General features: G+C 66.8%; 2 protein-coding genes across 4 annotated transcripts; one reads left to right on the top strand and one right to left on the bottom strand.

Moving 5' to 3' along the window:
- The first annotated feature begins 1,752 nt into the window (after positions 1–1,752).
- PTPN18 (protein tyrosine phosphatase non-receptor type 18) lies at positions 1,753–16,407 on the top strand. Of its 3 annotated transcripts, XR_012898873.1 has the most exons (18): positions 1,755–2,016; positions 7,424–7,532; positions 7,989–8,065; positions 8,424–8,519; positions 10,894–10,932; positions 11,034–11,102; positions 11,511–11,573; positions 11,700–11,842; positions 12,894–12,960; positions 13,036–13,113; positions 13,214–13,297; positions 14,319–14,395; positions 14,794–15,053; positions 15,126–15,208; positions 15,363–15,390; positions 15,682–15,753; positions 15,921–16,093; positions 16,135–16,407. XR_012898873.1 is itself a non-coding variant. In XM_075914967.1 (17 exons), exons 1-17 carry the CDS (start codon positions 1,939–1,941, stop codon positions 15,986–15,988), a joined length of 1,485 nt encoding a protein of 494 aa, XP_075771082.1. In that variant the 5' UTR covers positions 1,753–1,938; the 3' UTR covers positions 15,989–16,407. The 3 variants fall into 3 exon arrangements, 2 of the variants coding, with proteins under 2 accessions (XP_075771082.1, XP_075771081.1); XM_075914967.1 differs by having other exon boundaries at positions 1,753–2,016; positions 8,424–8,513; positions 15,921–16,407; XM_075914966.1 differs by having other exon boundaries at positions 15,921–16,407.
- On the bottom strand, positions 16,342–20,417 carry IMP4 (IMP U3 small nucleolar ribonucleoprotein 4). Its single transcript, XM_075914968.1, has 9 exons — positions 20,259–20,417; positions 19,546–19,654; positions 19,243–19,326; positions 18,067–18,176; positions 17,721–17,853; positions 17,482–17,636; positions 17,195–17,289; positions 16,731–16,804; positions 16,342–16,555 (listed from the first exon to the last, which is right to left on the bottom strand). Exons 1-9 carry the CDS (start codon positions 20,337–20,339, stop codon positions 16,425–16,427), a joined length of 972 nt encoding a protein of 323 aa, XP_075771083.1. The 5' UTR covers positions 20,340–20,417; the 3' UTR covers positions 16,342–16,424.
- Between the last annotated feature and the right edge of the window lie 55 nt (positions 20,418–20,472).

Below are 20,472 nucleotides of genomic sequence, written 5' to 3'. Positions count from 1 at the left end.
CCAGTGGCAAGAACCCAGGAGTGCTGGCTCCCCGCATCCCCTTGCCGTCTACTCCACGGCTGAGTCTAGACTGGCCAGTTTTTCCAGAAAATCAGCCACTTTTCCGGAAAAACTTGCCAGCTGTCTACACTGGCCGCTTGAATTTCCGCAAAAGCACTGACTTCCTACTGTAAGAAATCAGTGCTTCTTGCGGAAATACTATGCTGCTCCCGTTCGGGCAAAAGTCCCTTTTGCGCAAAACTTTTGCGCAAAACTTTTGCGCAAAAGGGCCAGTGCAGACCACTCAGATTTGTTTTGTGCAAAAAAGCCCCGATGGCGAAAATGGCGATTGGGGCTGTTTCGCAGAAAAGCGCGTCTAGATTAGCACGGACGCTTTTCCGCTTTGTCCCCACCCCTCCGGCTGTCAGGAAATGAACAGCGGTGGAGACTGGCTTCACCACTGGGGCCTTGCCCGGAGCTGAGATGCAGCCACCTCTGGGGAGGCAGGTGGGGAACAGCCAATCTAGACACTCTTTTCCGAAAATGCTTTTAACGGAAAACTTTTCCGTTAAAAGCATTTGTGGAAAATCCTGCCAGTCTAGACGTAGCCCACGAGTCCCCCGTTGCTGTTGTTCCGATCACGCTCTGCTCTTTCCAGTCCCCCCCACCAGGTTCCAGGCAAGTCAGGGTCCTGTGACTTCCCCAGGACGTGGATGTCTCACCCTTGCCGCTCCACCCTTCCCCCGGGTCCCAGCCTGCTGTCCCCAGGAGGCCGGGCCGCGCTGCAGGAAATCGAGGGTCCGTTCCTCCTCCCCAGACTAGGGATGTAAAATCCCGCAGAATCAGTCAATTGGGTAAACGTCCCATTTAACTGGTTTCCTGCTTACCTGGGACCCCGCAGGGGCAGGGTGGGGCGGGGGTTGCTCCAGCAGGCCGGGTCTCCAGTTAACTGGTTCCTGGTAAGCATCGCTGAAAAGGGTGTTGTTAACCCCTTACCTCCCTGCCCCAGAGCAGGCCTCTCACTCTCTCCACCGTGCTGGGTAATCCTGCTCTTCAGCATCACACCTCCAGCATGAAAACCAAGGCCTTGATCCTTCCGCAGCCGCCCGCACACAGAGCTGAAGGTGGGACCCCAGTGTCAAATCCAGAGGGAGACCCGGATTTAGGGCTCCCTAAATCCCCTCCCCCTCCCCGTGACATCCATAAATCAAAAATGCCTCCCCTTCCTGTCCTAAAGGCCTTAGAGGTGGTGTTCTATGCAGCTGTTCCCCACCTGCCTCCCCAGAGGTGGCTGCATCTCAGCTCCGGGCAAGGCCCCAGTGGTGAAGCCAGTCTCCGCCGCTGTTCTTTTCCTGACGGCTGGGAGGAGGTGGGGGCAGACACGGGGGCAATGCTGGGGAATTTAACAGAAGCACCACAGTGGCGGGCTGGCATCCAGAGAGGGCTGCTGGAGGCCAGTTTGGGGGGATGCTGGGGGAGGGTCGGGAAGGGGGAGGATCCCCATGGGAGGGTGAGTGGGCTGTTGCTCAAGAAGGCCTGTGCCCCCCAGCGATGGGGCAGACAGACACACCCCGGTCCCCACCCCCAGGAAGCCAGAGAGCTCCTAGAAGGGGACGGAAACAGCCCGGAGCAAAACTGCCCACAAACAACATGGCACAGGGAGGGATGCAACCACCTCTGGGGCGGGGCACCTGGGGAACAGCCGCATATAACGCGGCACGGGGAGAGCTCGCCCGGCGCTGGGATGCAGCCCCGCCCCAGAGGGGAGGGGGGGGCCGCGTGAGAAGCTGTGGCCCGGGTTCTCTCTGTCCCAGGCAGCCTCCCTCCCTCCCCTGCCTGCCTGGCGGGCGGCCAGCCCCAGGTCTGGGCTCGCCCAACCGGCCGCGCCGGGGGGGCCTCAACTTCCTCTTCGCTCCCCTGGGTCCTGCGCGGCGCCCTCGCTCCGGCCACGGGGCAGCCATGAGCCGCCCGGAGCAGCCGCTGCGAGCCTTCTTGGGCGCCGCGCCCAGCCCGGGCCAGCTGCGCCAGGAGTTCCAGGTGAGGCGCGCCGGGGCGCAGCGCGTCTGCCCGGCTCCCCGGGGGATCCCGCCGGGACAGGACCCAGCCCCCCCCCCCGAGCCGGGACAGGACCCAGGAGTCCTGGCTTCCAGCCCCCCGCTCTAACCATTGGCCCCCCCGGAGCCGGGACAGGACCCAGGCGTCCTGGGCCGCTCGCTGCTCTGCAGCCCTTAATCCGGGCTGAGTTAAACTTTCCCTTCCCGCTGCCCGGACCGAGCCGCCTGCTGGGCTGCAGGAGGCAGCGCCCTGCCGGGAGCCCTGGCTCTGGGGACAGTGGGGACGGGTGGTGAGAGCCGAGGGGAGTTGGGAGCCAGCACGCCCGGCGCCTTTCTCTGGCTCTGAGGAGGGGAGCGGGGTGTAGTGGGTGGAGCGGAGGGGCTGGGCACCAGGGCGCCTGGGTTCTCTCCTCCGCTCTGGGAGGGGAGCGGGGTGTAGTGGGTAGAGCGGAGGGGCTGGGCACCAGGGCGCCTGGGTTCTCTCCTCTGCTCTGGGAGGGGAGCGGGGTGTAGTGGGTAGAGCGGAGGGGCTGGGCACCAGGACGCCTGGGTTCTCTCCTCTGCTCTGGGAGGGGAGCGGGGTGTAGTGGGTAGAGCGGAGGGGCTGGGCACCAGGACGCCTGGGTTCTCTCCTCAGCTCTGAGGAGGGGAGCGGGGTGTAGTGGGTAGAGTGGAGGGGCTGGGCACCAGGACGCCTGGGTTCTCTCCTCCGCTCTGGGAGGGGAGCGGGGTGTAGTGGGTAGAGCGGAGGGGCTGGGCACCAGGGCGCCTGGGTTCTCTCCTCCGCTCTGAGGAGGGGAGCGGGGTGTAGTGGGTAGAGCGGAGGGGCTGGGCACCAGGGTGCCTGGGTTCTCTCCTCCGCTCTGGGAGGGGAGCGGGGTGTAGTGGGTAGAGCGGAGGGGCTGGGCACCAGGGCGCCTGGGTTCTCTCCTCCGCTCTGGGAGGGGAGCGGGGTGTAGTGGGTAGAGCGGAGGGGCTGGGCACCAGGACGCCTGGGTTCTCTCCTCCGCTCTGGGAGGGGAGCGGGGTGTAGTGGGTAGAGCGGAGGGGCTGGGCACCAGGGTGCCTGGGTTCTCTCCTCAGCTCTGAGGAGGGGAGCGGGGTGTAGTGGGTAGAGCGGAGGGGCTGGGCACCAGGGCGCCTGGGTTCTCTCCTCCGCTCTGGGAGGGGAGCGGGGTGTAGTGGGTAGAGCGGAGGGGCTGGGCATCAGGGCGCCTGGGTTCTCTCCTCCGCTCTGGGAGGGGAGCGGGGTGTAGTGGGTAGAGCGGAGGGGCTGGGCACCAGGGCGCCTGGGTTCTCTCCTCCGCTCTGGGAGGGGAGCGGGGGGCCTAGTGGGTAGAGCGGAGGGGCTGGGCACCAGGGCGCCTGGGTTCTCTCCTCCGCTCTGAGGAGGGGAGCGGGGTGTAGTGGGTAGAGCGGAGGGGCTGGGCACCAGGACGCCTGGGTTCTCTCCTCCGCTCTGGGAGGGGAGCGGGGTGTAGTGGGTAGAGCGGAGGGGCTGGGCATCAGGGCGCCTGGGTTCTCTCCTCAGCTCTGGGAGGGGAGCGGGGTGTAGTGGGTAGAGCGGAGGGGCTGGGCACCAGGGTGCCTGGGTTCTCTCCTCCGCTCTGGGAGGGGAGCGGGGTGTAGTGGGTAGAGCGGAGGGGCTGGGCACCAGGCGCCTGGGTTCTCTCCTCTGCTCTGGGAGGGGAGCGGGGGGTCTAGTGGTTAGAGGCAGGGCGTGGGGGGTCCAGCGGCCCCCTAGGATCATACTTGGATGGAGCTTCTGGGCTCCTTTGGGGGAGGCTGCCTGCGCCCCTATCGCAGCCGGCTGGAGAGTCACCCCCCGGGGCAGACACAGCTAAGTGGCAGAATCCAGCCAATGGCTTCCCAGTTTGCCCCCCTGTTTCCTGCACCCCAGCACCTCTGTGGGCCCAGAGTTCGGCGGGGCCCGGCCCCTGGGGGGACACGGCCTGCTGGCAGCCCGGGCCTGCTCCTGGGGACATTGGGTGGGGGATACTGGGGGGGGGTTGTCCCCTGGTAGTCAGGGCCAGGTGCTGGGGGGTGCTACAGAAAATGGGGGTTGGCTGGGGATGCTTCCTGGTGGAAACAGCCCCCCCCCCCCACTCTCCAGGGTCACTAGATTTCCCCTCCCCCTTCCCTCCCCACACAAGCTGGGGGGTGCCCCAGCCGAATCCGAGCTGGCTGGCGCATTCAGACCCCTTCGTTCCCCCACCCCAGAGGTGGCCGCCTCAGCCCTGGGTGAGGAGCCCCTGCAGCGGGAAGGCACGGCCTTGGGAATCCCGTGGCAGTCGGCTCCCCGGTGCGTGTCGCTAGGGCTGGGCTCGTTAAACTGAAGTGAAATTGCTCAGGAAACTCAAACACCGGTCCTAGGAGAGCGGCCGAGCCCACACACTTTTCCCTTCTGTTTCACTTCTCCTACCCTCCCCCCTGCTCTAACCACTAAACCCCACTCCCCTCCCAGATCTGATGTGAAATGGGAGACTCAGTAAGGACCGTCCCTTCTGGTAACAGGCTGAGACGGCTCCCCGGGACCCTCACCCCAGAGCTGGCTGCATCTCGGTGCTGGGTGAGCCACCCCGCTGGGGCGTTATGTGTGGCTGTTCCCCGCTGCCCCACCCCGCCCCAGAGGTGGCTGCATCTCAGGGCTAGGTGAGCCCCACCAGCCTGGCTCCCAGCTGCTCTGCATAACTGCAGCCTGGGAGCAGGCAGAGCTGGGAAATGCTCAGAAATTCAACTCCACCAGCTCCAGGTGCCGATTCAAATAGACTGAGGGCTGAGCAGGCACCAAATGCAAATTTTCCCCTTATCACTGTGGCTTGTGGGGTGGCCGCGCTAGCCTGTTCCATTGCCCCTCCTCCTCGGACAGCGCTGCTGTCAGTCACAGAGCATGCTGTTTGCGCTCAGTGCGGAAATGCAGCTGCCTCTGGGGCGGGGCAGCTGGGGAACCGCCAGACATAACACTGCCTGGGGAACAGCTGCATGCGATACCGCCCGGCGACGGCTTGTCCGGAGCTCAGATGCAGCTATTTCTGGGGAGGGGCAAAACTCGGGGAGGGGTGGTTCTGGTTTGGTTTCAGTAAAAAATAGCAGGAGGTTATTTTTATAGGCCCGACTCCTGGGTCCCGTCCCCGATGCTCATGGGGGTGGGGTTTAGTGGGTCAGAGCAGGAGGGCAGGGCAAGGGAGCGTGGCGGGGCGGGTTCATCGGTGCAGCTCCGTGCCGGCCTGCCCTCCCCTCCGACAAGGAAATGGATTTTCCAGAAGGGACTTTGTTCCCTTGACGCTGGTGGCCGATTTCCGATATAAACGCAGCCCAAACAAATCCCAGCTACCTCTGGGCTGGGGCTGGGGGGGGGGGGGGGGACTGAGCAGAGCTTGTCTCTCCTCCCCCCGTAGGGAAAGGCCTCTGCCCCATTCCCGACCCACCGAACCAGCCAGCCCCTTCGCACAGCCCCGTAGCATAGTCCAGACTTATCCACCGCTGTTTTCATTCCACTTTATTGGGGCTCACAGATGCAACCAGAGCGGGGGCTGGGAAGCAGCTGCACATAACACCACAAGGGATGGCTTGCCCAACAGAGAGATGCAGCCAGCTCTGGGGCAGGGCAGGGCAGGGCAGGGGAGGGAACAGCCGCACATAACGCCACACAGGATGGCTGGCCCAGCAGTGAGATGCAGCCACTTCTGGGGCGGCGCAGGGGGGAACAGCCACACAGAACACGGCACAGGACTGCTCTCAGTCCCTGGCTCAGCATAGCCAAAGTGAAACGCAGAAGCTGCTTTGTGGTGTTAAGCAGCCCTGGGAACCGAAAACTTGGATCCTGAAAGTGAATCTGACAATGGGAGGGGGAGATGGACCTCCTGGGGGGGCGCGGCAGGACTGGGCTGGGGGGCGCGGCTGGAGCTGGATGCTCCCGGTGACCTTCCTGCCCTAGAACGATCTCCCGTTCCCTTAGCCGAGAACAGAGCTGGGACCCGCTGGGCAAACTCCCTTCCCCGAGCTCCCCTCCCTCTGCACCCTGCACGGCTAATATTTGCCCCCCCCCCCCCCCCCCGAGGTACAGATCCACCCTCCAAAGATCCCAGTTTCCTCCCGTTTTGCCTCCAGCGGGGAGGGAAACTGACCACGGTTGTGATGGAATAAACCCCTCCTTGGCGGGAGAGTAGACAGCTGCTCCGTGCCGGATCTGGGGGTCTCCCTTCCCCTCCGGCCCACGGGAACGAAGACCAAACCCTGTGTGCCGGAGCCGGAGCCGGGAGCTACCCGGATCCAGAGCCACCCCCCCGCCCAGCCCTGCGCTTTCTCCCTTCCCTGCCCGGCTGGAACTTTTGGGGGAAACCCTGGAGGACACGAACGGCCAGCGTGTTGGGCCGCCCCCGGGCCCCCAACGGGACTTCTGTCTGCGGAGAAGCCGCACGGCCTGCCGGCCTCCCACTGCCCCCTCTGCCCCGCCTGCTCCCCCCCAGCCATAGGGCACCACGCGGCCGCAGGCAAACCCCAAAGCTGGCAGGCCGCTGGGGGCAAACGGCCAACGGCCCGAGCCCCCACCACAGAGCCCGGAGCCTGGCTCTGAAATACCAGCCAGGGCCTGGGTGGGCGCTGGCACCCCTAGACTGGAGAGGCTCCCTGCCCCCCCAGCCAGCCAGCCCCTCCATTCCTGCCGCCCAGCCTCCGCTCTAACCACTAGGCCCCACTCCGCTCTCAGCCCCGGGGAGAGAGCCCAGGAATCCAGGCTGGAGGCGGTGCCTCTGCGGATTAACTCTCCCTGGAGGGTTGTTCTGGAGCAGGAGCGGGGATTTTCCCCCCCCACACACACACCGGTTCTAGGAAGGGTGTGGGCCTGCTGATACCAGCCTCCAGAGCCGGTAGGACAGGTTGGTCTGACATCAGCAGGGACAGAAGCAGCCTGTTCCAAAAATAAACCTGACTCAAGAGCTCAGGAATTATCCCTATGTGAGCCATCGCCATGCTGTGTTATATGTGGCCGTTCCCCATCTGCTCCACCCCAGAGGCGGCCGCCTCTCAGTGCCGGGCAAGCCATCGCCATGCTGTGTTATATGTGGCCGTTCCCCATCTGCTCCACCCCAGAGGCGGCCGCCTCTCAGTGCCGGGCAAGCCATCGCCATGCAGTGTTATATGTGGCTGTTCCCCTTCTGCTCTGCTCCAGAGATGGCTGCATCTCAGTGCTGGGCTAGTGATCCTCCAGGGGCCCTTTGAGTTTGGAGGTGGTAGGAAGGTCCAGTACGAGAAGGGGGCTGAGGTCACAGGGAAGGAACATGGGGTGCAGTACAGTGGAGTATTAGGCCTCGCTGAGCCATCAATTGTTGGGGTCCTCTCTCAGGCTCCCTGAGTGACCCCCTCTCCTCCTGCCCCTTCTGTCCACGCAGGATATCAAGGCCCGAGCCAGCGCCTTCCGGCAGCAACAGGGCTTCTCCACTGAGGCGGGGGCCAGGACAGAGAACATCAAGAAGAATCGGTACAAAGATATCCTGCCATGTGAGTCTGGGAGGGGGTTCTGGAGTGTGCAGCGTTATGTGTGGCTCCCCCCCCCCCCCGCTGATGTCCCACCCCAGAGCTAGGTGCATCTCAGTGCCAGGTGAGTTTTTCCTGGGCAGCGTTATGTGTGGCTGTTCTCCAGCTGCCCCACCGCAGAGGTGGCCGCATCTCAGGACCAGGTTTCACAGAAGTACAGCTTCCCTGGCCGGAAAGGAGTATCTCCTCTCACCCTGGTATCCCACAGGCCAGAGAAAGCCCCCCTCCCACCCCCAAATCATTCCTACAGCAGATCTTTTAGAAACGCATCCGTTCCACCACCCCGCTGGGGAACCCGGCCCGTGGCTAGTCACACGCACCGTGAGCAACCGGCGCCTTATTCCCAGTCTAACGTCCCAGCCCATGTGGGGCCTTCTCCCCCCTCCCCCCTATTTCTCACTCCCTCCCTCTCCCCGGCAGACGATCAGACCCGGGTCGTGCTGAATCTCCGCACCGAGGAAGGGCAGACGGACTACATCAACGCCAGTTTCATCGAGGTAGCCCTCCACCCGCAGCAGGGCGGGCCCCGGCAGCCAATTGGGGGCACTGGGCTGCAGGGGGGCAGGGCAGAGACTCAGCAGGGGGCGCTGTGCTGTTGGGAGCCCAGTGGGGGGGGGTCTGGGCTGGGACGGGGGGTCTGGGCTGCAGGTGGGGGACCCAGTGTGGGGGGGGTCTGGGCTGCAGGTGGGGGACCCAGTGTGGGGGGATCTGGGCTGCAGATGGGGGACCCAGTGTGGGGGGGGGGGTCTGGGCTGCAGGGGCAGGGGGGCTCAGCAGGGGGTATCGTCCTGTGGGTGGCAGGCAGGGGCTCACGGGGCTCAGGTGGGTGACTGACGTTGCCTCTGCCCCCCGCAGGGGGTCAATAGCCGGCGATGCTACATCGCGACGCAGGGCCCGCTGCCGCACACCGTCCTGGATTTCTGGCGCATGATCTGGGAGTACAAGGTGAAGGTGGGTGAGACGCTTCTCGGGGTCCCAGGCCTGCCAGTCCCCTGCCCTTCCCCGTGACCCCCGGCCGGCTCAGGCCCCCCCCCCCCAGCCCCTTCGCCGGCCGGGGCTCGGTGTCTCCCAAGCGAGACAGAAGTGCCCCTGGTGGGGTGTTGGGCTACAGGAGGCGCCCAGAACCCCCCCACTGGGTCACCATTCTCCACCGAATAGTCCAGGGAGCCGGTGCCGAGTTCCCGAAATCCATTCCGCCGGGATCGGTGGCGCCGGCCCAGTATCGCCCACGCCCCCCCCCACGCGCTACACGGACGGGTCCTTATTTCCGCCACTCGCACGCGCCCCCGTGAGCAGCTTTCAGGCCCCCCCCCCCCGTCCTCCCGCTGCGTTTTCTCCCCGGCTCCGTCGTTCGAAGCGTCTCTCGATTGTGGAAGGCGCCGTCCTGCCCATTTGGGGGGCACCTGAGTGGGGGCGAAGCGCTCGGCGGCTGGAGCGCGGTGGCTCGTGCTGCGTCTCCCTGCAACGCTCAGCCTGCGGGACCGTGCCTCCCGCAGCTTCCCCCCGCCTGGCCTGCGAGCAGCAGACGCGAGCCAGGCCCGGCGCGGATCCGCCCCGTGGATTTGCCTGGCTCCTTTGGCACGTGCCGCACTGGACGCAAACGCTTCCCCGGGCCCGTTTCGGAACCGGCCCCCTTGGATTTGACGTTTGAGTAGAATTTGAGAAATTCGCCAGCATTGGGGCGCGGGGGTTCCGCTCCCGCCGGCTCCGCCCTGCGCTGGAGTCGGGAGGGGTCCCCGGAGCGCGAGGTCCGGCCAGAGGGCAGCGTGAGATGGGTGCCGGCGGAGAGGCCGGTTTCCCGACTGTGTCTCCGGGGAGGCTCTCCCGGCGCTGGTCCGGCTGTGCCCATCGCGCCGCGATTAGCGTCCCCGCCCCTCAGGCAGCCTCCTCGCGGGCAGCGCCCGTCTCCCCGTGCCCACCGCTGGCGCCGGTGCTCTAACCGGACCGTGGCTCTGACGGCCGCTGGGCGTGCGGGCCGGGAGCCCTGCAGAGACGCAGCGGCCGGCCCAGGCCTACGGCCGGGATGGGCCAAGCAGGCCGGCCCCCGTCGCTGCCGCTGCGATTTGCCCAGCTGGCTTTGGGGCGCGTCTGCCTGCGGGGCCAGCCGGGCGTGGACGTGGCGGAGGCTTTCCCCGGGGCGGGGCGCCGGACGCCGGAGGCAGCCTCCTTTCCTAGGGTGAATCAGCCCCTGCTCTATTCCAGGGGGTGGCGGAATTTGGGCCGAGCGCTTCCCTGCTTTGCCGTCACCGGCCTTTCCCTGCCCAAAAGTATCCAGTGGCTTCCAGCCCCGCCTTTCTGCCTCCAGCGGAGGGGGAGAGCCCGTCTAGGGGGTGCTGTCGGGCCCGGGCCTGCTCCTCCCGTCGGGGCTGCCTCGCTCGCCCCCATCCAGGCGGGCCACTGGAGGGAGCCGTGAGACCTTGTCTGATTTTCCGCCCTCCGCTGGCCCCTCTGCCTCGGGTAGCAGGTGGTGTCCGGGGTGCCTGGCTAGCCGCGCCTTGTTCCCACACTGCGCACCCCAGAGAAATGTCACCAGCTCCATCCCGCAACCCGGGCCCGCGGGTACGTTTCCTGCCCGCCCAGGAGACGGACACGATCTCTCGCTGGCCCGATTTCCTGCTGGCCCAGTCGGAACGCCGAGCCGCGTTCTGCACGGCGGTTCCCCAGCCGCCCTGCCCCAGAGGTGGCTGCATCTCTGGGCCAGCCCAGTCACAGCCCCAGATAACCCTTGGCGGAACCGCAGCCTAAGAGCAGAACAGGCAGGGATGAGGGCAGAAATTCAGCTCCGCCGGGTCCCGGTGCTGACGCCTATGGAGCCGCTATCTCTTGGGAATGGCCAACCCCAAGGCCAGGAAGCAGGGCTCCCAGCTAACCCTCTTCCCCCTGCAAGAGCCCCCCCCCCCGCCCACATGTTACCCTTGGGGGGAGCGATCCTGCAGGACACAGGTGCAGTGAGCCCGTCGGGTCTCAGGCGAGAGCCGTGTACAAAGAACAGCGGCTGGGGCGTAGCCAAGGGCTGTGCGAAGTCACAGGGCATCTCTGAGGTGGGGGCCTCGGACGCCTGGGTCCTGGGAGGGGGGAGTGGGGACTAGTGGTTAGAGGGGGGTGCCGGGAGCCCGGACGCCTGGGTCGTGGGAGGGGGGAGTGGGGACTAGTGGTTAGAGGGGGGTGCCGGGAGCCCGGACGCCTGGGTCCTGGGAGGGGGGAGTGGGGACTAGTGGTTAGAGGGGGGTGCCGGGAGCCCGGACACCTGGGTTCTCTAGGCCAGTCCAGCCAGGCGTTGGGGGGCGCGCACCCCATGTCCCTGACCCTTGCATTGCCTCCCCAGGTGATTGCCATGGCCTGCCGGGAGATAGAGATGGGGAAGGTGAGTGCGGGGAGCAATCCGCAGCCCCCCAAGCCCATCCCCTGGCGGGGGGGGGGGCAGCCTCCCCAGGGACCCTCTGTGAACTGACTTTCCCGCCTTAGAAAAAGTGCGAACGCTACTGGCCGCTGGAGCAAGAACCGCTGCAAATGGGACCCTTCTCCATCGTCCAGGTACCACGGGGTCGGGGGCCGTCGATGGGGTTGTCAAGGAGAGACGCAACTCCCCTTCACTTCCTGTCTCCGTTCTGCGGGGCAGTGCCACCCCTCCCCCCAGAGGTGGCCGCATCTCCAGCCCCGGCAGCCTTCCCTGCGCCGTTCTGTTTGACTGTTCCTCTCCCGCCCCACCCCAGAGGTGGCCGCATCTCCGGCCCTGGCAGCCTTCTCTATGCTGTTCTGTTTGGCTGTTCCTCTCCCACCCCGCCCCAGAGGTGGCCGCATCTCCGGCCCTGGCAGCCTTCTCTATGCCGTTCTGTTTGGCTGTTCCTCTCCCGCCCCGCCCCAGAGGTGGCTGCTTGCCCCAGGGAGACACTGCATCGAAGTTTAACACCTCCTGGGGCCTCTGTCTGTCTCCTGCCTTAGATCAAGGAGCAGGAGCTGAACCCCGACGTCCTACTCCGCACGCTGAGTGTCACTTTCCAGCAGGTAAGGGAAGTTGGGGGGGGCTGGGCTGCGGGAAGGAGGTGGGGGGCTGAGCAGGGGGCGCTTTGCTGCGGGGGCTGGGCAGAGGCTGGGGGGCCTGCGTGGCTGACGCTGGTGGTTCTCTCGCAGGAGGAGCGGCCCCTCACCCATTTCCAGTACGTGGCCTGGCCTGACCGCGGGATCCCCGAGAATTACGGCCACTTCCTGGAGATGATCGAGCACGTGCGGCTGAGGCAGGGGGAGGACGCGGCCCCCGTCTGCGTGCACTGCAGGTAGCGGGCCCCTCGCGCCGCATGGAGCCAGCCCCGAGATGTGCTAGGAAGAGCCAAGCCCCGCCCTCCCACACTCCAAACCCCGCCCCCCAGCAAGCTCCGCCCCATTTATGCAGCCTGCAGAGCCATCGCTGATTGGCCGCTCCTGGGGGTCAGCGGAGATGCCACATCCAAGCGAGCCCTCCCCAAACGGCTTCCCCGGTACCACCCACGTCAAAACAAAGCCAACCCTTGTGTCACTCCATCATTAGGGGCCAGAGTGAACTGCCACGGCCCCCTGTTCCCACCCCAGGCATTGTCACGAGCCTGGGCCCTGTTTTAAACACACTGAGCAAACTTCACACTTCACAACCACACTGCGATGAACCGCGGCCTGAGTGTGAACATGCCCGCTACGACCCGGCGCTGCGAGCCCCACTTGTTGGGTTTCAGGGTAAACACGGTAGAGCAGCATCTGTGGGGTGCCCCTCGTCAGTAGGGTTTAGAGAGAACACGCCGGCTACGACCCGGTGCTGCGAGCCCCGCTCCTTGGCTTCCTGGGTCAGTAGGGTTCAGAGTGAACACACCCACTACGACCCGGCGCGGCGAGCCCCGCTCCTTGGCTTCCTGGGTCAGTAGGGTTCAGAGTGAACACACCAACTACGACCCGGCGCGGCGAGCCCCGCTCCTTGGCTTCCTGGGTCAGTAGGGTTCAGAGTGAACACACCCACTACGACCCGGCGCGGCGAGCCCCGCTCCTTGGCTTCCTGGGTCAGTAGGGTTCAGAGTGAACACACCCACTACGACCCGGCGCGGCGAGCCCCGCTCCTTGGCTTCCTAGGTCAGTAGGGTTCGGAGTGAACACACCCACTACGACCCGGCGCGGCGAGCCCCGCTCCTTGGCTTCCTGGGTCAGTAGGGTTCAGAGTGAACACACCCACTACAACCCGGCGCGGCGAGCCCCGCTCCTTGGCTTCCTGGGTCAGTAGGGTTCAGAGTGAACACCCTGGGCAGTGAGCAGCAGCGGGGTGGGGGGTGTCATTCTTTACCTACTTCCTTCCCCCACCCGCAGCGCTGGCTGTGGCCGAACGGGCGTCATCTGTACCCTGGAGCACGTGAGACACCTCCTCCTGCGTCAGGTAAGCAGTGCCCCCCCCACCCCTGTACCTCCCCCCCCCCCGCCCCACTGGACTCTCCCCCCTCCTCTTTTCCAGAGCATCCCCCCGCACTTCAGCATTTTTGACATCGTCCTGGCCATGAGGAAGCAGCGACCAGCAGCCGTCCAGACACAGGTGAGCCCCCCGGCCGGACCCCCGCCCCTGGGGCGGGAGGAAGGGGGCCCGCCCCCCCCCTCCCCCGCTGCCCTAACACGGCGCGTCCCCCTGCTGGCAGGAGCAATACGGGTTCCTGTACCAGGCCGTGGCCGAGATGTTCCGAGCCGCCCTGGCTGCTGGGCCCCCCGACAACGTCAAGGAGGTGAGGGGGCCCTGGAGCAGGGACACGCGGGGCGGGGGGGGGTAGGGACATGCGGGACAGGGCCCGTCCCCTTGGGGGGGGCAGGGACACGTGGGGCAGGGCCCCCCCAATTTTGAGGTGGGCTCCTCCCTACATAGTGTCCCAGCGCCCCGCTCTAGACCCACCCCCTAGCGCCCCCATCCCCCCCATCCCTGCTCCCCAGCCCCTCCCCCGCAAGAGGAAGTCCCAGGCAGCTGCAGCCCGCGGTTCCCCTTTCGGCTCAGCCCCGTGTGAGCAGCTCTCTCTGCCTGTGCGGTACGGGGGGGGGGGCGGATCGGTGGGTGCACGCTGTGGGGTGCACATGGGAGAGTTGGGGGGGAGGGGCCGAATCAGGTGCACGCTGGGCAGTGCACATGGGGGGAGGGGGCAGGCTGGGGGGGATCGGGGTGCATGGGGGCGGGGCTCGGCCGGCACTGAAAGGCGGAGCAGGAAAGCAGCAGGGGCTGGCCCCATTTATTTATAGCCCCCCCTCCCCACATCCTGATTCCTGCCTCGGGGTTCGTAAGTGGGCCCTGTCGGGGGAGGGCCGCGGCCGCGGGGGGGGGGGGGCTGCCTGGGGGCCACCGGCTCCCCTCCAGCGGGACGGGCCCCAGGGCAGGGCCCAGCCAGCTCAGGCCGGAGCAGAGCCACAGGGGAGCCGGGCCCCAGCCCCCCAACCTGGGCCCCATCCCATCCCCCGTGAGTCCCTGCCCCGGGGCCGCAGGGGGTCGGAGGCGTGGGGCGGGACAGACCCATGGCCAGGAGAACAGAAGGCCGGCTGGGAGGGGACAAACGGGGCCGGACAGAGGGCCGGGCGGCCGGCTGGGCTCTGTGGGAAGGGGGGGACATGCTGGGAGAGGGGCTGCCCCCCACTTTCTCTGCCCCTCCCGGCCGAGCTCCCCTCCCTGCGCACGCAGCCCCTTGCCACACTTCCTGCCGGAAGAAGCGAAAACACGGAGTCAGCACCCAGCTGGGCCCCCCCCTCACCCGTCCTCTCCCACAGAACCGGCTGGCCCTGTACGACGACGCCGTGTCCCTGCGCGGCCCTGCGCCCCCCAGCAAGCGCAACGGCGTCCTGCGGTGAGTGGGGGCGGGGTCCCCCCAGAGCTCCCCGCAGCCCGGCCCAGGCCCCTCTCCCCCGGCACACCCCGCAGCCCGGCCATCATCCTGCAGCACCCAGGAGCGGCATCAGTAGGGGCCAGAGTGAACGCCCCAAGGGTGCTTCCTGGGAGGGGGGAATGCGGGAGCTGCTCTGAGCACGTCCCTCGCCTTCCCACAAGGCCTGCTCCGACCCCCAACCAGACTCCCAGCTACTCGGTTTCCGGGTGGGGTGACAAACGCAGCGAGTGTCTGCTCTGCCCTTCCTGGGCCAGGGGAGGGCGGACTGGGAGCCAGACCTGGGGTCTCCAGCTGCCTCTGGGGAGGAGCACGCCTGCGCCCAGCGCCACTCCCTGCTGCCTCTCTCCTCCCTGCCTCAGGAGCATCTCGGTGCCGGCTGAGCCCCCCCCGGACCTGCCCCCCAAGATGGGAGACACCTACGCCGTGGTGAACAAGTTCCGCCGGGGGGGTGGCCCAGCGGGGTCCCCCCGGGAGAGCAAGCCAGGCAGGGGCAGCCCTGAGGGGTCCCCCATCGACTTCGGGGGGCTGCAGGCCAGCTACTCCCTGCCCGGCAGCCCCGTGAAGCGCCCGCCGCCCAGCCCTGGCTGCGGATACACCCACATCAGCCCTGCTGGAGCAGGTACGGGGAGGGGCCGGGGGGGGGGGCTCTAACAACCCTGGCCCGGGTCTCACCTGCACCTCCCTGCTCCAGGTGACACCAGCCCCCGGGGCCCCCCCTCGCCGTGCCCCAGCGCCGGCCGCACCAAGAACATCGGGCTCGGTCCGAAGCCCCCGGTGAGTGTCGCCCCCACCCCTGGGAACCGGCAACGTCGCCAGGCGGGGCGGGAGGGGCTGGGCACCAGGGAGGGAAGTGGTGTCCAGTGGTCGGAGCAGGGTGGGGACGGGGATGGTTTCTCCACCTCATCTCTCCCCTTCCCGTTGTCGACAGGGCTTTGCGGCGTCGCCCCAGAAGAAAGGTGAGTGGGGGCGGTGGGGGGGGGGGGGGGGCGCGAGGGTTACGCAGCTGAACACAGGGAGGCTAGTCCAGTAGCTGGGGGAAGGAGGCGTTTTCAGCCACAGCTGTACCTCCAGCGTTATGGGGAGCTGCTCCCCAGCTGCCCCGCCCCAGAAGTGGCTGCATCTCAGGGCCAGGGAGCAGTTGTTCTGGGGCGTTACATGTAGCTGTTCCCCAGCTGCCCCGCCCCAGAAGTGGCTGCATCACCATAACAAGAGTTGGGGGGCTCACTGTTTGTTCTCTCCTCTCCCAGCCCCCAGCTCCCCCCGCCATGAATCCACTGACAGCTACGAGGACCTGGAGGCCTCCCCGGGCACTGCACTCGGTAGGAATGGGGGTTGGGACGCTGGCTGATTGAGATATGGGGCAGGGAGAAAGGGGGAGGGAGAGACCAGGGGTCTGGGGCTGGGCCCCTGCAGCTGCTTGGATCTGAGAAATGGGGAGGGGGGACTGAGGGGACAGACCCCCCCCTTACTGCTGTGTCGCCCCCAGGCTATAACTTCCGCATCGGGAAGCCCAAAGGACCCCGCGACCCCCCGGCTGAGTGGACACGGCTCTAGGGGGACCTGTGAGGGGGAGGGGCCTACGCCCCTGCCCCCCATCGCACACAGACTGAGCCACGGATTACGCCCCCGCCCCCCATCGCACACAGACTGAGCCACAGCCTACGCCCCTGCCCCCCATCGCACACGGACTGAGCCACAGCCCCGCTGCAGCATCGCCCCCCAGGCACCGCTGGTAACGGACAAGGGGCCAGGGGCCTGGACGCCTGGGTCTGCCGCCCGCCCCGTTTAACCCAGTGGGGCGCGGACGCGGTTTGGGCCCCGGGGCCGGGGGGCGGCAGGATCAACCCCCCGCCCTGGCGGCTGTGCCCAGCGAGGCGGGAACGGCTGCCCCAGACAGAAGCAGCAGCTACGCGCAGGGCTGGACCCAGCCATGTATTGGAGCAGACCCTACAACAATAAAAGCGTGAGACGGGCAGGAGGGCTCCGCCCGCTATGCGAGGCCCCCGGCCGGGGCGGTGCTCAGGTGCTGGCGCTTCCGGGCCGTGTTGGTGTACGGGTGCCAGGACCACTCCACGTCTGCCGTGGCCGCCTGCTCCAACGTGCCCAGCTTGATGGAGTACACTGCAAGGAGGGAGGGGCGAGGCCTCAGCACCAGGGCCCTGGGATCGGCCGAGGAGGGGCCCACGCGTGCCTCGGTTTCCCCACAACTCCGCCCACGCACAGGGGGAGCGGCCAACCCCTTCGGCCGGGCAGGGGGGCTGGGCAGGGGTAACCCCCCCCCCCCGATGTGACTCACGTTTCATCTCGAAGCGGGGCCCCACCTCCGACAGCTCAATGTTGCGGTGATCCAGCTTCTTATAGACGTGGTGCCTGCGGGGCAGAGGGGAGATTGGTGTGGGCCTGGCTCCCAGCTCCCCCCGCTCTAACCACTAGCCCCCGCTCCCTGCGCCGGGGGAGAACCCAGGTGCCCTGCCTCCCAGCCCCCCCGCTCTAACCACTAGCCCCCGCTCCCTGCGCCGGGGAAGAACCCAGCCCCCCCGCTCTAACCACTAGCCCCCGCTCCCTGCGCCGGGGGAGAACCTAGGTGCCCTGCTTCCCAGCCCCCCCGCTCTAACCACTAGCCCCCGCTCCCTGCCCCCTCCCCAACATGCTCTATCCACTAGCCCCTCTCCCAAAGCCACAGGAGAACCCAGGCCCCCCTGCTCTAACCACTAGCCCCCACTGCCCTCCCCAAGAGAACCCCAGCGTCCCGGCGGGCACCTGAAGGAGATGTAATCGGCCTGGTTGGCGAAGGTGAGGACGCGCTTGCTGTCCTCCTTGGGCAGCGGGAACAGGTACTTGAGGATGCTGCAGACCTGAGGGGCAGAGCGCAGGCTGGGTGCGGGGGAGGGGACTACAGCCCCTACAATAACGGGCCGGGCCCTCCCCCCACGCCCACCGCCCCCCAGGGCCAGACCCTGCCCCCACGCCCACCGCCCCCCAGGGCCGGGCCCTCCCCCCACGCCCACCGCCCCCCCAGGGCCGCCCCGGGCGAGGCCCCCACTGACCCGCTGGCCCAGGTGGGAGGTGAAGTTGTGGAAGATGAGGTGGGGGGCAGCCTCGGACATGGGGCCGATGTCGGGGACCTCGTGCCGCATCACCACGTTGCAGAGGGTGAAGAAGGCCGTGGGGCCGAAGGGCAGGTGGGAGACGATCAGTCCGTCTGGGGGGGAGAAGGAAGGGGGGTGTCAGCGGGGGGGGGGAGGCTGGGACAGAGCCCCCCCTTCCCCCCCGTCCCCCCACTCACCTGGCTGCCCGCGGTGCTCGTGCAGCACTAGCAGGTCTGTGACACCGTTGGCCTTGCACGCCCGGACCAGAGCCCCCACCTCGTGCCGCCCCCGGTTCATGCGCTGGGCCCCCGGCACCAGCAGCTTCATCTCCTGCCAGGGAAAGAGAGAGACCCTACAATAAACAAACCTGCCCCTTCCCCGGCCTCAGGACACTCTCTGACCACAAGCAGCCCCACCTACCAGCCCCAGGTCCTGGGAGGCCCCGGGGAAAGCAAACCAGCTCTCGGGGTCCCTTGCAAGGAACACCAGGCCAGCCACCCCGCCCCCCGGGAGACCCTACAATAACACAGCCAGGCCCCGTACCTTGGCGAACATTTTGAGGCGGGAGCTGGGGTCGCGCGAGGTCGTGATCATGACCTTGGGGTCCTCCACTCCGGCCCAGCGATACTCGTCATCCTGGTGCGTCACCAGCCCTGCCGTGGGAGGTGAGGGGTTAACGGCAGGGGCGGGGCCTCGGCTCGGCCACGCCCTCCCCACCAGCTGAGAATAGAAGCCAAGGCCTGCGCCCATTCCACCCAGCCCATCGACACGGCCTCAGGGGCTGGGGTTACCGTAAGCAGGCGGGGACGCAGAGACCCCCAGATTTCTCCCGCCGTGGCCGGTCCCGAGTCCCTTAAACCTGGACGTGGATGCACTCAATGCGTCTCCCTTTCACCGCGCGCACGGACGGGACCGGCCCAGCCCAGGCTCCGCAAAGCTGGGGCTGTAGCCCAAGGGGATCGCAGGCGGTTTCCTTTGTGCGGCTGGACGTGTGACGGCAACGACGTCTCTCTCCCCGCTTCCGAAACCGTAACTGTCCGAGGGTCAGCCTCTGCCGCCGCGAAACTAATCCTGTGCCCCCCTCGAGCCCCCCCCTTCCCACAAGTGGAAACGGAACGAGAGAAAACGTTAAAAGGCTTAAAACCCCCGAGGAAAATGTAAAGAGTTCAATGTCGGGGACCGCCAGGCGTAACAATCGTTCTGTCGGCCAGTAGAAAGGGCAAGAGACACACGCAGGAAAACGGTCGACAGACGCCTCGCTGGTCCGCCCGGCAGTTACACACAGTCACACTCTGCCCCGTGACGGCCAGGGATAAAACTGGCCAACTACAGGGCTTGGCCTTGGAACACCTGAACCGTTTCAAGCCTCCGCGTCCTTCGGGACTGTAGGGCTCACAGCTCTCGCGCCGAGGTCTGACGTCTTGCTTTGCAGCCTCCGGATCGGCTGTGCCCCACTCAGCCCGGGGGGGAGGGGGGATCTCAGGTGCAGGAAGGGGCACCGGCCCTGGGCAGCATGTGGCAGGCCCAGGCCCTCTGAGCCCAAACGGAGCTGGCCCACTCTCATGCTTCAGGGCAGATGGGCAGCGAGGGGACAGGAAGGACGCAGGACAAGGGGGTCAGGAAAGGGAGGGGGTTCCTGGCCTGGAAGGGTTTGAGGGTGTGATTCGGGGGGGCACCAAGCTGGCTGCGCCCCCGACTGCCCTGCCCCCCCAAACTCACCTTCTGCTCCTTGGTCATCAAACTCAATGGACTTCTGCAGCGCAAGAGCCTCCCGGCGCAGCTCCGTGGGCAGCAGCCGATTCTCTGGGGGGGAGTGGGAGTCAGTCAACGATTCCAGACCCAACCCCCTCCCCTCACAGGTCTCCCCCTCCCTCAGCCCCTCCTCCACTGTGCAGTCCCAAATGTCAGGCTGCAGGGCTGGAGCGAGGGCACCAGCAGGCATGCAAGGGGGCAGCAGGACGGCCCCAGGACGTGATGGGGGAGTAGGACAGGCGGGGCCGGAGGGGGGGGGGGGCAATGCACCTTCCAGCGCCTGCCTGAGCTGCTCCTTCCTGTGCTCGGTGGCCCGGATCCGTTCCTCTTGGGCCCGCCGGTGCAAATACTCGCGGCGCTGCCGGGCCTCACGGCGCAGCTGGGGGAACACACATTTTTTGGGGGAGATTAACACAGTGGGGGAGGGGCAGAAAGCTTCCCTCCTCCCCCACACGGGGAGCTGCCCCTCTGCCCCTCCCTGAGGCAACCCAACCTCAACACACCAGGACTCGCCCTGCTCCACGGGGGCACCTGGGGCCCTGCCAAGAGGTGACCCTACAATAACAAAGCAGAGACTCCCATCACCAGTCGCCCATTGCCTCCCCACCCCCAGAGGGGGGTGTGAGCTGCCCCCGTCAGGAGACCCTACAATAACAAACCCAACCCCCCAGGGGAGAGGGCCTCCCCCGCGACCCTACAATAACAAACCCAACCCCCCAGGGGAGAGGGCCCCCCCCGCGACCCTACAATAACAAACCCAACCCCCCAGGGGAGAGGGCCCCCCCCGCGACCCTACAATAACAAACCCAAACCCCCCCCCAGGGGAGAGGGCCCCCCCCGCGACCCTACAATAACAAACCCAACCCCCCAGGGGAGAGGGCCCCCCCCCGCGACCCTACAATAACAAACCCAACCCCCCTCAGGGGAGAGGGCCCCTCCCCCGCGACCCTACAATAACAACTCCTCCCCCATTCGGCCCGTACCATGGTAGCGGCTCCGGCTGACCCGCCGCTCTCTTCCCCCAACACGTGGGACCGGCCGGTCTCAACACCAAAACCTCCCATTGGCCCAGACTTCCCGGCCTATCACAGAACAGGATCCTGAGGTGGGCGGGGCCGATGGGTTGCCCCTCACAAAGATGGCGGCCGGCACGGATGCGAGCAGGTTTGCCCTTTACAAACATGGCGGCGAAACGGC

The sequence above is a fragment of the Pelodiscus sinensis genome, unplaced genomic scaffold, assembly GCF_049634645.1.
Source record: "Pelodiscus sinensis isolate JC-2024 unplaced genomic scaffold, ASM4963464v1 ctg59, whole genome shotgun sequence".
NCBI classification, from domain to species: domain Eukaryota; kingdom Metazoa; phylum Chordata; order Testudines; family Trionychidae; genus Pelodiscus; species Pelodiscus sinensis.
This window is presented reverse-complemented; position numbering and strand designations above follow the sequence as displayed.